This window comes from Astatotilapia calliptera, chromosome 7 (assembly GCF_964374335.1).
Source record: "Astatotilapia calliptera chromosome 7, fAstCal68.1, whole genome shotgun sequence".
NCBI classification, from domain to species: Eukaryota; Metazoa; Chordata; class Actinopteri; order Cichliformes; family Cichlidae; genus Astatotilapia; species Astatotilapia calliptera.
Window position 1 is genome coordinate 40,499,720 of NC_137428.1, and position 18,414 is coordinate 40,518,133.

At 43.7% G+C, this 18,414-nt stretch overlaps 1 protein-coding gene across 3 annotated transcripts in view; it reads left to right on the forward strand.

The window, feature by feature from the left end:
* The window catches only part of LOC113026169 (scavenger receptor cysteine-rich type 1 protein M130-like), a 58,621-nt gene that overhangs the window by 18,083 nt on the left and 22,124 nt on the right, over positions 1-18,414 (forward strand). For all 3 annotated transcript variants that reach the window (XM_080303658.1, XM_080303659.1, XM_026174642.2), the window contains 2 exons: positions 2,556-2,861; positions 2,939-3,223. In XM_080303658.1, the coding sequence (XP_080159784.1) occupies positions 2,556-2,861; positions 2,939-3,223 (591 nt within the window). The remainder of the gene's footprint in view (positions 1-2,555; positions 2,862-2,938; positions 3,224-18,414) is intronic.

An 18,414-nucleotide genomic window follows, 5' to 3' on the forward strand; every position in this document is an offset into this window, starting at 1 on the left:
GGCTTTCTCAGATTCATGCTCACTGATCTGCTAGGTTTGGGAAGGAGACTGGCAGTAGCAGTCTCTGTAAGAGTAAATAAGACCTCCAACCCACACAACACACAAGACCACAGATTTATGAAACAGAAAATTAGCTTTATGTAAATATTTTGTTAAGTTCCATTTGCCTTTTTATTAAAGCATGAATACCTTCAAGTGTAATAAATAACTCAAATATACCACAAAAATCATTTAAACCAGCGGTCCCCAACCTTCTTTGCGCCAAAGACCGGTTTAATGTCCGACAATATTTTCACGGAAAGGCCATTAAGGTGTCGCAGATAAATACAACAAAATTAAATAATACGACCAAGACAAAAACTATATTTTGTAAATATAATAATAAGTGTGAATTCACTGCGTAATTGTGTAACTTTATTAGCAGCGTCCTCCTGAAATGCGCCAACATCATTGAGAGTAACATCCACCTCTCTGCCCCTTAATGCTCTCTGGTCGCTATGGCAACGCGTAAATATTTATTTCAAAACAAAACACAACTACAACACGGGAAAAGACAGAATTAACGATAAAACCCCTGAAAACCATAAATTTCACGTCCAATCCTCAGCTCTCGCGGCCCGGTACCAAACGACTCACGGACCACTATCAGTCCGTGGCCCGGAGGTTGGGGGCCGCTGATTTAAACAACCACAATGCATGTAAAATAAGAAAAAAATGAAATATTTCAAAACCCCCAACAAAAACCTTTCTTTGGATACAAATGTCTAAAACTACACATAATGTCTCTTTCACTTACAACATCTTACCTTTGTGTCGACAAAACGTGCAATACACACAGATCAGGTTGTATTCCCAAGTGGGGTTTTGAGACTAATTTAACCATCGCACAGATCCACAAATGTGAGGTGAATTCAAGTTGCAGTATAAACATCTAACCTTCTACATTAAACATGAGAATGTTTATTTTTTCAAGTAAACTGGAAATTAAACTAGGAAACATGATTTACTGTCATGGTCCTATCTTTGTGTGTAGCTTAATTAATATTATTTGATTTATTGTTATATGTGGTTCAGTTTCCTTGTTTTTCCTAGTGTTGTCATTTGTATTTCTAGTTCTCTTAGTTATTTTGTGGTTTATTTATAATTTCTAGTCTTTAGCTTTTGCTACTGTGCCTCCCCTGTGTTCCACCTGTCATGTCTAGTCATCCAGTAAGTTGTGTTCTCATGTCTGTTCTTTCCCAGTCTGTGTCTGTGGCCCTTTCTCGTACTCGCGTTCTTGGTGAGTCCAGACTTGCCGAGAACGCGAGCACGGACTCGCGATTTGTACAGTTGGAACACCAGCGTACCCGAGGATGTCACAGGTCTGGAGTTTTTACTACTGTCCCCTCTTAAATTAACTTTAATTAATATGTTATGAAGCTTAACATTAATCTCAGCCAAACTGATTTACTTAGGAACAAATAAAGCACTGAAATAAACCAAATTTGGAAATATATGATATCTTGATAAATCGAGCAGATATTTGAAGTTTACACAGCTACATTCTCGCTTGAAAATAACTTAAAAGTTTATTTTGTGACCCAGAAAGAGTAATATTTAAAAGTTTTTAGCTGCGCTCCTCCATCATTGCTGCATTCTGGGATATTTAGCTGTACCAAGTACACACAAGTCACCACCAATGCATGCTCGATAAAACAGGCGGAAGGGGGAACACATCCGGGAATTTTTCACATTCTCGGCTTGATGCGTACTTTGAATTGGAACAGTACTTGGTCTCCAACTGATGACATATGACGAGAACACAAGTACGCATATTGAGTACCTGTGTCTTGGCTACAACTATAGCTTGCCTTCACCAGTGTATGAATGTGAGAGTGAATGAATAGTGGTATTGTAAAGCGCTTTGAGGGGTCCCGAAAAGCGCTATATAAATGCAATCCATTAGATCAGTTCCCGACCTCCCAGCCCATTGTTCCTTCAGTGGGCTGGTTTCAGTCATTATGCAAATGTACTGTTTATAAGATTGGGGAAACCTGCTGTCAGCTGAGACTGAAGAAGTCACTTGGATGAGTGAGAAAACGTTTCTCACTGAAAACGCTACGTCCAGATGAATTGAATCAACTTTTGGAGATTCCTAGTCTGTTCCTAGTTCTAGTTTCCAGGTTTCAGTTTCCAGTTTCGGGTTATGTTTTCTTGCATCTAATGTTTTTAATTTTTTTTGGTCACAACAAGTAAAAGCTGCCTCTTTGAGTTAAACTTTTCCTGAACTGAACCACACAGCGATACATGAGAGAACAAAACAACCCTAACTAAGAGAACTAGAAATGCAAATGACTACAGTGTGAAAAACAGGGAAACTGAACCATGAATAACACTAAACGAAAGAACATTAATTAACCAGTAGCACAAACACTGGGTCAGATGCTGTAGCTGTACAATGATTCTATTATATTCTAAATAGTAGTCTACATACATGACTTTGTATTAATGTGTTGAATAAACACAGAAGAACACAGGAGTGTGTGGAATGAACTGATCTTCTCTGATGTCTCCAGACTCTGTCAGGCTGCTGAATGGTTCCAGTCTGTGTTCAGGCAGACTGGAGGTGAAGTCTAACCAGAGCTGGTCCTCAGTGTGTGAAGCTGACTTTGACCAGCAGGATGCAGAGGTGGTCTGTAGGCAGCTCGGCTGTGGGCCTCCTTCGGTCCTCCAGGGGGCGCTCTATGAAGAAGTGGAGGCTTCAGTGTGGAGCAAAGAGTTCCAGTGTGGAGGCCATGAGTCTGCTCTCCTGGACTGTAGAAGCTCAGGCTCAGCTAGAAACAGCTGCTCACCTGGCAAAGCTGTTGGACTCACCTGCTCAGGTAGAAGAGGAGCTGCTGCTTTGATGTAGTTCAAACTTACTTTATTCTTTGACTGATGGCTCTTTGCTTTCCATTAGAGCCTGTCAGGTTGGTGGGAGGAGCCAGTCACTGTGCAGGAACACTGGAGCTGAAATATCTGGGAGAGTGGAGACCAGTATATGACCTTCTCTGGTCCCTTAAGAAGGCAGTTTTACTCTGTTACCATCTAGACTGTGGCTCAGCTGTTTCTGTCACACAGAAGAAGGAGTCTACATGGAGATCTAAATGGAGTATCAGTCCTTACTGTGTTCAGCCAGGATGTCTTCTGAGAGAATGTGCAATATCGGATTACAATCACTTCATCCTGAATATCACTTGCTCAGGTAATCGTATTGATGAAATCATCCACAACTTCATATTTGATAGAAATGTACCAAGCTGCAAAAGATAGCAGCAGACTGTTTCCATCAGTCACACTCTGGCAGAGCTTCAGAAATCCTCTGCTTTTTTATGTCTGTCCATCTTCATCAGCCACTACATCTCTCTCACAAATCTTTCAGGATCCTTCTACTACATTTCAACAGCAGCTTCTTTAATTGTCATTATGAGGGGAACTAACAAACTAATGTCTACATATTTGAACAGATCACCTGGGCTTGTTTTTTTTAGTATCATCAAAGTCACACAGCAGAGTCTAAGGCTACGTTCACACTGCAGGTCTTGATGCTCAATTCCGATTTTTTGATCAAATCCGATTTTTGTCTGCTTGTTCACACTACAAATAAAATGCGACAGCAAATGCACTCTAGTGTGAACGCTCAAAGTGGCCCGCATGCACAAAAGAAGAGGTCACAAACAACGCGCTCTGTTTAGACCCAGACCCAACAGTACTGTTTGACTGATGGCCCTTAATATTGTGGCGTGTTGGGGGAACAGCTAGTTCTCTCCCATCGTGCCTTGGGACATGTGCTGCTGTTTAGATGTTCTTGTTTTATTGTTTATGGTTACACTACTTTTAACTGTTATCTTGAATGTTGTGTTTGTACTGCGGTTCAAAGTCACTTACAGTTATTGTTTTATAGAATGACTGCAACCATAAGTGAGTTCTGTTATGCTGTTAATGACCCACGAAGCACAGTGTAGCATCAGCAAGTGTTGTAATAAAGAGCTCCCCCTACCAGCTTGGGGTTGAATAACAAGCTCAATCTCTCTCTGTGAGCTTCCTTGTAAAGATTCCTCTGCATGCCACAATATAAAGACTTCAGACTTTACGTTTCCCAATTTTTGCTTTAAGTTATTTTGTTATTTACATAATGTACATAACCTAATAATTATCTTTATTGCTGTTTTAGAGGAGCGGTGCTTCAGAGGATAGTTGCAGATTTCTGTCAGAATCTGCAGTTGTCTTCTCAACAGTTTCACTAACATCTACACTTATTGACCAGGAAGTGTTCGCGATGTCTTCTCCGGAGCTGATAATTGGAGTCTGTTTTGTGTCAGTGACGTAAAAGACGATTTAATGCGACATGACTGTTCAAACAGCAGTCGTTTTCTAAAGCATCAGATATGTATCAGATTCAGTACCACATTCGAAAGTGACCCAGATCGGATTTGAAAATATCGGATTTGTGCCGTTCACGCTGTCATAACATGATCAGATAGGGTCCAAAAACAAAAAACAAACCTGATTTGATGCACTCTCGCCTGCAGTGTGAATGTAGCCTTAGTGTAAGTTCTGTGGCTTCATAACATTTGGCAGTTGGAATCCCTGTCGCTTTCACTGTGGCTTTTGTGCAGATCTCCCATTTACGTTACTATGCTGCCACTATGTAACGGAGCGAAGGTGATTTTATTTCCACAGTGTTTTTTAAAGGAGGGAAATCTTCCTCCAAACGGACAGAGCAGTGGAGCCGCCAAGGGAAAGCACACAAATAAAAACTGTATAGTTAAAATATAATTTATTATATTTAAATAGTTAAAAATATAAAATGAATTAAAACAACCCTGGCCAGGGGACAACATGGTAAAAATCAATAAAACACAACATTAAAAGTCCAGTGGTGTCCGCCAACTGAGCATTTCAGTTTTGTCTGACACAGGAGTGGAGTCAATAATTAAATAAGGAGGTAGATCGGAGGAATAAGAGCTAGCAGAGAGAGACTGGTTTGCCAAAACCTCCTAGGGCAGGGGTCACCAGGTCGCCCGCAAGGACCACATGAGTCGCCCGCGGGCCTGTTCTAAAAATAGCTCACCATAACAACTTACCAGTAAGCTGCATCTATTTTTATTTTTTCTTGCTATTTTTTTTATCACAATTGCATTGGCGTTAATTTGTTAGAGATAATATATTAAAAAAATGTTTATTATTAAATATTAGATCATGATCTAATATTTAGTGCTAGCTGGTCTCCACGGAAACAGTTGCCGTGAAGACCAGCAAAGGCAAAGGTGAGGAGATGAGGAAAACATGGCGGAAAAAAGGAAGAAAACATATAATTTTCACAGTGAATGGGAGGAAGAGGTTTTTTTTACCACTGTGAAAGATTCATGCGTGTGTCTCATTTGCGGGGCAACTGTGGCAACGGCAAAGCGGCACAACGTGGAGAGACATTTCCGAACGTGTCACACAAGCTACCATGCTAACTACCCAAAGGGCAGCACACTGCGAGCGGAAAAGGCCCGCGAATTAAAGGCAGGTTTGAGCAAACAGCAGTCTTTTTTCACGAGACCGGTGAAAAACTCTCAAAAAGCAACCGAAGCCTCATTTAGAGCTACACATTTCATGATTAAGAAAAAGAAGGCATTTTTAGACGGGGAGTATTTCAAAGAAGCAATGATGATAATTGCAAAAACTGTGCTTAAAGACGAGAAATATGGAAACGATGTAATCTCCACTCTCTCTGATGTCCAGCTGGGGGCAACTACAATTGTTAGAAGAGTGTCGGCTATGTCCGGGAACTTGGCCGATCAGTTGGATCAGGATCTGGCAAAGTGCAATTGGTTTAGCATCCAGTGTGACGAGTCCGTCGACAGCAGCAGTACAGCACAGCTGATGGTCTTTATCCGGATGGTATTTGATGGTTTCTCCACAAAAGAAGAACTTCTGACACTACTGCCGCTAAAGACAACAACGAAGGGAGTTGACATCTATAACGCGGTGAAGGAGTTTTTCGCGAAGAAAAAGGTACCGTTGGAAAAGCTGGTATCAGTGACTACCGACGGGGCTCCTGCTATGATCGGCCGACATACGGGATTCATCGCTCACTGTAAAGGTGACACAGAGTTCCCAAACTTCATGCATTACCACTGCATCATTCACCAGCAGGCGTTATGCCCAAACGTGATCGGCTTCGAGCACGTCATGACTCCCGTCGTGAAGATCATAAACAGCATCCGCTCCAGAGCTAAACAGCACAGAACATTCAAGGTGCTATTGGAGGAGCTGTCAGCTGAATATGGTGACCTGCTACTACATACGGAAATCCGATGGCTCAGCAGGGGACGGATTTTGCTTCGTTTTTTGTCACTTTTGGGTGAAATCAAGGAGTTCATGCAATCCAAAGGGGAAGACACATCTCTGCTGGAGGACACTGAGTGGACACTTGACCTTGCGTTTTTAACAGACATTACTGGGAAACTGAACCATTTGAACTGTGAGCTGCAAGGCAAAGGTAAGACTGTTGCTGACATGATAAGTGCTTTAAATGGATTTAAAGCCCAGATGAACATTTTCTCTGTGCATTTACAGAGAAAAAAGGTGCTGCACTTTCCCTCTGTGCAGATGGTGCTGAAAGACAATGCTTCTGCATCTGAGACTTTTGACAAAGTTGCAGAAAAGTACACTCAAGTCATAAACCGACTTGGTCAAGAGTTTGAGAACAGGTTTTGTGACCTTGATCAGCTTGAGCCATGTGTCTCATTTGTTTCCAATCCTTTCATGAATGTGGACACAACATGCATTGCTGAGCAACTAAGTTCAATGTTCAGCTTGGATGCTGGACAGGTGGAAATCGAAATTGTAACATTGCAAAATGACGTCCACCTCAAAGCCTATCTGGGTGCACCAAACTTTTGGTGCCTTGTTGACACAGAAAAGTACAGTGGTGTGTGCACAGCAGCTATGAAGGTTGCCAGCCTGTTTGGTTCAACCTATCTTTGTGAATCAGCCTTTTCTGACATGAACTTCATCAAGAACAAACACAGAACACGCCTCTCCGATGCACATCTGCAAGACTCACTCAGAGTTGCAGTGTCAAGTTATACCCCAGATTACAACACACTGGTGAACAGCATGCAATGCCAGGTTTCCCACTAACAGACAAAGAAAGCCATATTAGATGTTCTCAGTGGCAACATTACAGTGTCATGTCAAAGTTTAATTTAATTATTGAAAAACAAATGTGTTTGTTAAGTGTAACATGTGACAATTTGCTTTAAAATGCTGCCAATTTGGTGAAAAGTTCTGTAAAATTTGAAAGTTGATTTTTTGTATGTTACATACATACAAAAATAATGTATGTAACAGTGCATGATTTGTTAAAATTTGTTAGTGGTAAGTGAAAATGTTGTAGAAGTGATCACTTCAAAATGTAAATACTTGCAGAGATATATAGAAATAAAGCGTTGCATATTGATATTTATGTTTCCTACCTTGTTTCCTAATTGCATTCTTTATAATTATGGTGAAAAATAATTAACATAATTAGTGTCCGTACATAGATGAATATCATTAATTATTAATGATAACACATAATTAAGTTAAACTGAGGAAATTTGTTATTTGAGAAGTGTGTGTCAAACTGGTAGCCCTTCACATTAATCGGTACCCAAGAAGTAGCTCTCACTTTCAAAAAGGTTGGTGACCCCTGTCCTAGGGTCTTTTAGACTGTCAGTGGTCAAAGTCAGAAAGTAGTCACATTTAGCCTTCCTGATGGAGAAAGTAAACAGATTACACAGCTGACAAAAACATAGCCAATCAGCATCAGATCCAGACTTTCTAGCAGCTGCCCAGGCCTGGTTTCCTTTATATAGGAGACCGGCCAATTCAGAATTGAACCAGGGGCTGTCCCAACCTTTCACACTGACCTAACAAAAATTTGTCTGCAAAGGAGATAAAACTCTCCTGAAAATATTTCCAAGCTAAACTGATATTGTCAATATGACATGAAAAACTGAAAAAACCCTGAAATTTCTCACTGAAAAGCTTTAAATTTCTTTTTGTGATAATGTGATGCTTGAGGAGTGAGATTTTAGTGTTTCTCATAGCACCAACTACGCAGTAATCAATCAGGTCATTGACAAAAACTGCTGATATGGAAAAGTAAAAAGAAAAAAAAACGGTCAATAAGAGAAGATTTATCTGGGGATTTGAGATCAAGGCATGTGGGAATAATTTGCGTTAGATTTAAAAGCAAGCAGTGTGCCTTCATCAGACACAGAAGAAAGCCAGTTCCAATTAAAATCACCTACCAGAATGATTTCTGGTAGGTGACAGACTGAACGGTAAATGTTAAATCCATCAATTGCCATGTCTTAATGCAGTATAGATTTGGATAGCCAGAAACAACAATTATATCAGGACCAGTTAAACAGGCCCAGATTCTAATCATATCCATCTTAGAAACCACACTACGAGCGTTTATATGAAGGATGTGTAACCCAGGCATCATTATTAGACACTTATGTATAGTTTTCTGGTTAACAAACAACTGTAGAGCTAGTATTATAGCTGACACCACAAGTAGAATTTAAGTTATCACAGAAAGGATGACATTTTTCTAAAACCAGTAAACAATAAAATCTGAAGAAAAAAAAATCAGATTCAGTCACGCTAATGTTCCAAGGCCTACGAAGAGATCCAATCTCCAGTGCTGATGTCACATAGCCTATAACTACTACCCATGAGTATAAACCAGGGGTCAGCAACCCTGGGCACACGAAGGGTTAACTGATGGCACGACCATAGCTGGACTGGCCATCAGGGATACCAGGCATTTGCTCGGTGGGCCGATGGTGATTTTTCATTTTTATAGGCGGATGGGTTTTTTTTCTTTTTTTTTGTAACTGTATAAACAATGAAAGGTGGTGGATTGGCCAGATGCTGGCAGATGTGTAAAAATAACTCAGTTGTTTGGTGGTGACTATGGTGGAGCTTCCACAGAGGCCAGCAGGTGGATGAGGAAAAGGGGAGGCAGGAAGAGGAGAGACCCGAGGCGGTCGCCGGTCCGAGTGTCAGGTGAACTGAACTTCAGGTAAGAAGTTATGACCTGCAGTCTATCTGGGTCAGATATAAACCAAGTTTAGGTGGAGTTTATTTTCGTTGTGCTAACTTTTTACAATCAATTACAATAACTTGTACTGCGTACAAGCATGATGGAGTTTCTATACAATAATAATAATAATGGATTGGATTTATATAGCGCTTTTCAAGGCACCCAAAGCGCTTTACAATGCCACTATTCATTCACTCTCGCATTCACACACTGGTGGAGGCAGCTACGGTTGTAGCCACAGCTGCCCTGGGGCAGACTGACAGAAGCGAGGCTGCCATATCGCGCCATCGGCCCCTCTGGCCAACACCAGTAGGCGATAGGGTAAAGTGTCTTGCCCAAGGACACAACGACCAGGACAGAGAGCCCGGGGATCAAACCGGCGACCTTCCGGTTACAGATACGCTTCCCAACCCCCTGAGCCACGGTCGCCCAGCTAGGTGAGTGCTATGATGTTACTGATAGCGAACTTTATTTTATTCATAAGATTAGTAGAGTTGCCAACCGTCCTGTAAAAACTGAATCGTCCCGCATTCAGAGAAAATATTCCGCGTTTTGTATTGAGCTGAGAAGGAACACAGCATGTCCCGTACTTTAGCTAGAATGGAAAAAGACACAAAGCTGGATTTATTCTGCGTCCTTACGCTGTCAGCTGCCTCTTCTTCTCTCATTCAATCATGAAACTGATCAATAATCAGCTGATTGGCTTTTCTCTCTTGTTTGTTTATTGCCCACTTTGCTCCAGAAAGAGGAAACCAGCAGATGTCGCATTAAACAACAGCAACGTGTTTAAGCTTGATCAGCTGTTGTTAGAATTTATTTAATATTAATTTCTAATATCAGCTGATGTTTGCTGGAGCCACAGCTGTAAAAGCTGCTGGTCATGATATCGGTTTGGATATCTGGTGAGAGGGAAACATGAAGATGGAACCAGGAGATGTCCTTACTGAATCATCAGAGCTGAACAGGTGATGGAGAAACAGGTTTACCTTTTAGGTGACATGAATTAGTTGAAGGGAAGTTATGAACTGTTTCTGAGGGACAAATAACACCAGGATCCTTTTTTATGTAGCTGACAGCTGGTAACTGTGCAGGGGCGGGTCTAGCAAGGTTTTGCCAGGGGGCCAGGTAGGGCATTTATAAATGGTAAAATGATAAATGGCCTGTATTTGTATAGCGCTTTAACTCAGTCCCTAAGGACCCCCAAAGCGCTTTACACTACATTCTATGCGCTTACCTGCTGCTCTCTGGCAGGTAGCTCCATGCCCTCCTGGGTTTTAATTGCACCTTAGAACACACATGCATCAACACTACAATGAGCGGGTGGAGGGTGGTTTGGAGTCTTCTCTCACCCCCATTCTCTGCGGCCTGCTGGAGCAGGGGGGCCGGGAGGAGGAGTTGGCCGTCCGACTGCGGTCTGGAGTGTGGGGCCTCCCTGCTGCTGCGGAGTTGGGGCGGTCTGCCTTCCCCCACCGCAGAGAAAAAGGGTAACACCACCTGGGTCTGGGTGCAGTTCCCCCCTCCAGGGGCAAGGGTACCTAGACCCGGTTTGTAGAGTACGCTTGGGGAGTGTGATTGTGTGTACAGCGTCTCTTTATGTCTGTCTCCACGTTGGTTGAGTGTGGAGTAAGTGCATATGAGAGCATGAGGGTGGGAATGGATGTTTGTATCTGTGTGTGCCTGTATGTCTGTGTCTATATGTCAGGTTGGGTTTCAGACGCCACCTCTCTGGGGACATCTCAGGCCCTCCAAGGTTTGGAGGCCTATCTCCACCCACCACCACTTCCCCTGCCAGTGGCGGACTCCCTCAGGTGCGTTGGTGGTTCTTTGTGTCTGGGGATGGGCGTCCAGGTACACACCGGCTCACTCCTTGGCGGCCGCTTATCGGGGCCTGGAGCCTGGGGCTCGCTCGGGCCACTTCGGAGGTGGGGTGCCCCCGGCCTCTCGGCCTGGGGCTCGGTCACTCAGGCACAGCTGGCTGCCGGCGGAGCTCACGGGCACGTCACTGCAACCCCCCCTGGCTTCTGCACGGTGGCTGCTGAGTGAGTCCTCGTCTGGGACTCTCCTCAGCTCTTACTGGGACAGTGGCGCGGCTGCCCCTCTGTTGGTCTTCCTTGGTCTCTTGTGTTCTGGGGGCCTCTGGATGTCTGGAGTTTTGATCTCCTCCATACCTGCTTCATACCCTGGAGGATGGGGCTGTGGCTCCCCACACTCCCTAGCAGATCGTTACATGGAGAAACCTTTGGAATACAAGCATGCTGATCCACACAGGTATGCACACAGGTGTACACACGGGTATTCACAGACGCGGACTACAGCTTTCTTGGCTGCTGCCTCAAAGCACATTGTGCGCTGTCTATCTTGCGTGCTTTAATTTAAAATATATCACATGTGAAAGTGTCGAGAAATTCCTTTGTTATGTTATTAAAATACCCTCTGTCCAAGGGTCCTGCTCTACCTGCATTGCTCCGCCCACCCCTGAGGTTCATCCCTTCAGTTATGACCAGTATCCAGCATGGGATACTGCCTGACGGACCATTTCGTGGGCTGCATCGCCCACTCTGCCTATGTGGACCTCAAGCGTCATCCTAAGAAAGAAAGAAAGCACTGGTGAACTCAGCAACGCAAAAAACCTGGATGTCCATGGAAGAGAAACCTGGATGTCCGGGGTTTCTCTTCCATGAGGAAGCGAAACCCCGGACATGCAATCTAATTTCTCAATGGTGCGACAAAAAAAATTCCTAGGTTGCACCGGTGCAACCAGCCATTGAAGTAAAAACATAAACAAAAAGACTTTGCAACTCTGACAATCTCCGTGTGGTCAACAACAGACACACATTACGCCCATTCTATTTGGGTGGTCAAACCCAATTAGAGATAGTGAGGGCGGGACCTGTAGTCCTACTCGTGTGTACGTTTGAAAGTGGAGGCGGATAGAGAGAGGCGAGTAGCTTGAATAAGGTGATATCGATTTATTAAATCCTGAATCAACTATTAAATATAAAGGTATTTTGCCAGAAATGCTATAATCTCAGGTTAAACCTGACAAATCTATTTCAACAACCACCAAACAGCTAAAACAGCAAATGAGAGCAGGTAAACGTCAACATCAGTGAGATGGCAGCTTTCTCACCCGACGGCATGAACACGGACACGCCGTCGGTGCTGAAAGCTGACAGCTCACAGATTCTGATGTGTCGGGTCCATGCTTCGTGTTTACGTCTTTTTTTTGCTCTAGATTCTGAAACTGCAGCTTTTCTCTCTCTCCAACCAAAATTCACTGAACCAGCAGCAAAAGAAGATCAAAACTACGCTTCACATTTGCTAAACATCGTCATAAGTTCCCTCTTACTTTTCCCGTTTTGCTTTCACCACGATAAAATCCCACTTCATGCACAGCTCTCTCTCTCTCTCTCTCTCTCTCTCTCTCTCTCTCTCTCTCTCAGTGTACTTCAAGACCAGTTTCCCATCTCAAATCTCTGTTTTCTGCATTATTCGTTTGTTTATTACACACATTGACTGTAGAAAAGATGGACAGAGCCAGAGTCTGCGCAGTAGTGACTTGAGGTGGAGCGACTGTGTAACGCTTTCGCCCACACACCCGCTGGACGTGACCAGTGTTGCCAACTTAGCGACTTTGTCGCTATATTTAGCGAGTTTTCAGACCCCTTATATGCTTAAAAAGACGTGAAAGCGCGTATCGCTTTTACTCTCAACAAGCAGCGGGTGCTGTAACGCAGTCAGTTCTTCTTTTACTTTTATGCTGTTTTGTGGATGGTTTAAAACTACTTATAAACACACACACACAAAGTAACTCCACCAGAGTGCCTATTTCGGGTCACTTTTGCCGGTCCAAGCCCGGGTAAAGGAGCAGGGTTGGAATTGTGACATTAAAAAAACAATTGCTAAAAGAAATTTAATTTGTAGTTCTAAATAAACTCTAAATGCATTTAGGACGTTTTTTACTCACTTTATGTCTCTTCCACGATGTTATTTCTCTCTCCAACAACATAGGTTACAATTAGATTAGCATGACCAATTATGCAAATTTGGCGATGATGTCATTTAGCGACTTCTAGCGACTTTTAGGACAGCCAATAGCGATTTTCCTTACTGAGGAGACGGCAACACTGGACGTGACCGCAAACACGCCCCCCTACACATTTTTTGTAGCCCGGCTGCTTGAGTTTTTTTGCTGGTTTACCGCGACTGACGACTCGTTTAATTAAGGTCAATACAACCATGTCACTGTTATAAAAAAAGACATACAGCTTATCATCTTATAGTTCTAAAATCACTCTGTTGTTAATTTGTTTGCTAGCTTAGCCGCTAGCATACACTAGCTAGCTAGCTGTTGCTAGCTAGTTAGCGATGCTACACACCTAATACTCTAATAGTCTGTGTTATTGAAGGATTCAGCACTTCTTATGTTTTTTTTTATCCATTTTTAGACAGCGGCGAGATCAGCTGTACACTCCACAGCCCAGAGTTACTGTTAATATCAAAAATATAATGCTGTCCTTTGAGATTTTAACATAAGACTGTGAGTGTAATGGATCCAAAACTGTTTAAATCTTCAGAGCCGTCTACAGCCTGGTAACATGGAAACTTTAAAAAAATCAGCAGAACGTTTCAGTAGTGTAGTCTAATTTGTTCTTTTCATTTAATAATAGTCCATATTATATCAACAGCTACATTCACCCTGGAGAGAAACTAGTGAGGGAGACCATTAGGATCAAGCTGGGTTTCCTGGGTCCAGAGGTTTGGAGAAACTTCTTCCCTTTCTTTCATCACAGCTGTCCTGTGCCTGTGCTACAGTACTTTAATCCATAGTTCCTGATTAATGAGGAGTTACTGAAGTACAAGCTTTTAAAAAAGATGTTACTGTCTTTACAGATGTGGCAAGAGACTGAAAACATGCTGCTGTTTGCACATATTTAATATTCAGCTCTGCACAGGAGCTGCAGCAGGGTGCCGCCTGTTGTTTTTAAAGTATAATACTTGTAATAAAAGTAAATCAAATCAAATCACTTTTTTTGTCACATCACATGTGCAGGTACACTGGTACAGTACATGCGAGTGAAATTCTTGTGTGCGAGCTTCACAAGCAACAGACGTGTGCAAAAAAATACAATAACATAAAACAAGCAAAATATAAGAATGGCTAAATCTGAGAGTAATAGATATATGTACAATATAAGAGTGTATGCATTACTGGATGTGTCATGGTTCTGCGTCGGTGACCCAGTGTTTTAGATTTTTGTACTCTTATTTTTGATATTATGAATGACAGTTTGTGTTTTGGTTTCCCAGTCTTTATTCTGTGCTCCCTCTGTTTTCCGTCATCCCTGCCTGTGTATCCCCTGTAGTGTAGTCAGGTCTCTGTGTTAAGCACGCGTCTCTGAGTCTGTATTTGTGTTTCCTGTTTTATTTTGAAAGTCCGTGTCTGATCTCAGTGTGTTCACTTTACACTTCCTTGTCTCGTCAGTTCAGAATCAGAATCAGAATCAGAATGGGGTTTATTGCCAAATGTTGAGCAGGTTTACAACATTAGGAAATTGCTGCGGTGCTTCAGTGCAAACATGCTGTCATAAATAGCACTTAAATAGACATGGAAAAAAATAAAAGTAGGGATAAGAATTAAAAGTGCTACGTGGAAAGATATGTGCATGAGATATACATGAGATATACATGAGATATATACATGAGAATAAGAATTAAGAGTGCTACGTTGAAAGATATATACATGAGTGATTCTGATTTCCCCCAGTTGTGCTCTCCTTCTGTGTCTCATTCCCCTCGTTACTTCCCAGTGTATTTAAACCCTGTGTTTCTCTGAGTCAGTGTCGCATCGTCCCTCATGCTGTGTGGAGCTCCCTGTGTCTCACTGTGAGCTTAGTTTGCGTTTGTATAACTTTCCCCTGCTAGCAAATAAAACTGAGTTCTTTGTGTATAAACCTCGTGCCTGAGTGCCTGCATTTTGGGTCCAACTCCTGCCTGCTGCACAGCGATTCATAACAGAATGACGCGACCACAACATGGACCCAGCAGACTTACCTGGGGAGAGCGATCTGATACGAGTCCAACGCCTAGTCGAGTGGATAACCCACACTTCTAATACAAGGGCAAAGATTGTGGGGATAAATGCTATTGAAGCAATCCTCGAAGGAAATTCCTATCTCCGACAGGTCAGAGGATGTTTGGCCAGTTTGAAAGAAGCCCGGGAGGCGGCACGAGCTCTGGAAATATCGGACTTGGCCCAGCAGCAACAAACAACAGCCACCCTGGAGCAGCCGCGCCAGCCTCACCGGCTGGATGTGGTTTTGCCCGGCTCGTTGGAGCCGTCTGCGGGGAAGAAACGACAATCGCGCCGCCGGCGCGCCACCCCACAGCCGGACATTCAGACTTCTAAATCAGCTCCTGCTGGAAGCTTGGATGAGCCCATCCAGCACTCCGCAGTTCCCACGCCGCCACCTGCCTTGTCCCCTGGGGGTTCTGGAGAGCCCGGCCAGCCCTCCCTCGTGTCTGCTGGGGGTTCTGGAGAGCCCGGCCAGCACTTTTTCATCTCCGCTGGGGGGTCCGAGGGGCCCGTTCAGCCACCCGTCTCCGCTGGAGGGTCCAAGGGGCCCGTTCAGCCATCACCGTCATCCACGCCTGCAGCGGCCTCGTCAGCTGGAGTGCCCGAGGGGCCTGTTCAGCCATCACCGTCATCCACGCCTGCAGCGGCCTCGTCAGCTGGAGGGCCCGAGGGGCCGGTTCAGCCATCACCATCATCAGCTGGGGGTCCAGGAGGACCCAGCCAGCACGTCTTTATGTCTGCTGACAGTTCTGGCGAGACCGTTCAGCCACCACCGGCTCCACCACCGCCTGCAGCAGCTTCATCCACGCCGCCTGCAGCAGCTTCATCCACGCCTTCCGCCTCGCCTGGTCCAGCCTCCTCGCCTTCCTCTGGTTCCGCGGCTGCTATGTTGCCCTCTGGTCCAGCCTCGTCTGGTCCTGCAGTTGACTTGCCACTTCCTCGTCCACACTTTGCACGGCCGGCTCGTCCCCAAGATCTCCTTCGCCTGAGTCGCCGCCGTTGCCATGCGCACGGTCGGCCCCCTGAGCTGTTTCCACGTCGCCGCCATTGTTCTGGTTGGGACGACATCTTCCACGCATTTCCTGATGAATCTACAGACTGAGTCTGTGTACTCATCAATGTCATTAGCAGCCACGTGAAACATTCCCCAGTCCGCGTGATCAAAACAGTCCCGCAGCGTAGACTCCGACCAACTGTGCACCGCCCTCAGGGTTGGAGCTTCCTGTTTCAGCTTCTGCCTGTAGGAGGGCAGGAGCAGGATGGAGCGGTGATCTGATTGCCCGAATGGAGCACGGGGAAGGGCTTTGTACGCATCCCGGAAAGAGGTGTAGCAGTGGTCAAGTAGCCTGTCTCCACGAGTGTTGAAATGGATGTGTTGGTGGAGTTTTGGTGAAACTTTCTTCAGGTTTCCCTTATTAACCCTTTACAGCCGATCGGAGCGGGCACGCTCTGTTTTGCGTAACTATTTTTAAATCCCGGTAGCTCTGCAACCAAGTAAGCTAGCGCAATAATTTTTTTTGCATATGAAACTGGAGGAGTTGTACTTACATCTTATGCCATCAGCTTGTCCTAGGTCACAGTTTCCTTCCACATATAGCTTTGCAAAAACTGCATAAAAATCACTTGCAGCAACAAAAACATGATATTCCAGAAACACGCTTCGCCGATCCATCAGCTGTTTGTAACACTTCCTACGTCCATCAGCGCGAACTATCACATGACCGCATGACCTGCCCGAAACCGGAAGTGACGTCATTTTGCGGAAATGTAGTTTTTTACGATCGGGGCCTTATGAGCTTGTGTTTTACTTGTTATGTGTTTTAAAAAGTTATGTTTGACTTTATGACTTTCTGTGTCGTTTCTGGGATGCTTAAGACTCATATTGCACTGCTGGAAATAGTTTATTTTGATGCATATGCTGTTATTTTGCAAATTTGCACTATAATATTTATTTTCGTTTTTCCTGCAGTATATAAAAATTGGTGTATTTCAAAAATAAAACTATGAAGACACTCAAAATAAATTTCCTGTGGTGGGAAACTAGTTTGTGTAACTTTTTTGTATTTACAGTTTTGAGGGATAAGCCTCTTAAATTTCTCTAACTAGAAATATATGTTAAAAAAACAAAAACGATTTTCAATTTTTTTGTAGTTTATTGCACTTTTTTGCAATTTATGTAATTACTATGCACCTAATGCAGACATATTATTAAAGTTTGGGCTATAATGGTTGTATTGATGTATAGCAACTTGAAATGCTCCCAAAAATGGCTCCACAGCATGTAAAAATATAATATAAGCTCTGGCGAACTTGGTTCTATGGTAGGTCTTAAAGGGTTAAAGTCCCCGGTCGTGATAAACGTCGCCTCTGGGTGTGCGGTTTCCTCACTGCTGATCGCGCTGTACAGTTCCCTGAGTGCTCGGTCAGTGTCGGCTTGTGGGGGAATGTAAACAGTCATAATAATCACTGTTGTAAATTTACCTGAGGTGGCGTCTCGGGTGAGATGCAAACGGAGGGTCCGTGTTGCAAAACTTGAACTCCGGAAAGTGATGAGAAAGTCCGTCTTTTATGTCCAGTAAAGTTTGACACCTCAGGCTGTCAGGTTAAAACACTCGGTCGTGTTTTCGTAGCGTAAACGCTGGCCCTCCTCTCAGAGCCTACGCTCTATCTGCTATTCCCGAACAGATATACGCAAGTTTCTCCGTGACTGCAGCTGCCAGTCAAAGCTGTTATGATGACGTTTCACCCCAATTTAACATCACTGCGGTAGGAATTATAATCAAACTTATGGGAATGGAGATGCCTTGGACATGATGACCCTTGGACATCAATCAGCATGAGGAGAACTATTGATAACAAAAGAAAGAATCTTTGGAAAAAAATTATCTAAGGAGAATTTATTTATTTTAGTCTGACCCCAGTTCCATCCACTAACATGGAGGAGGCAGGGTTTATGACCTATACTGCAGCCAGACACCAGGGGTCGATAGAGATGTTTTGGCTTCATTTTTGGGGCGCTGTCGCATCGTCCATGTTTTCTACAGTCAATGATTACGCACAAGTCATGGACAGTGCTGTCGGCCGCTGTTTTTTTTTTTGTTTTTTGTTTTTTTTTTTGCCAAAATTGCAAAACACTTAGCAAAACCTCTAACTTTCCTCTGCTTCACTTCAGTAGCATTGGGTAATGATCATATGTTGATTCAATGTGTTCTTCAGTTTTTGATTC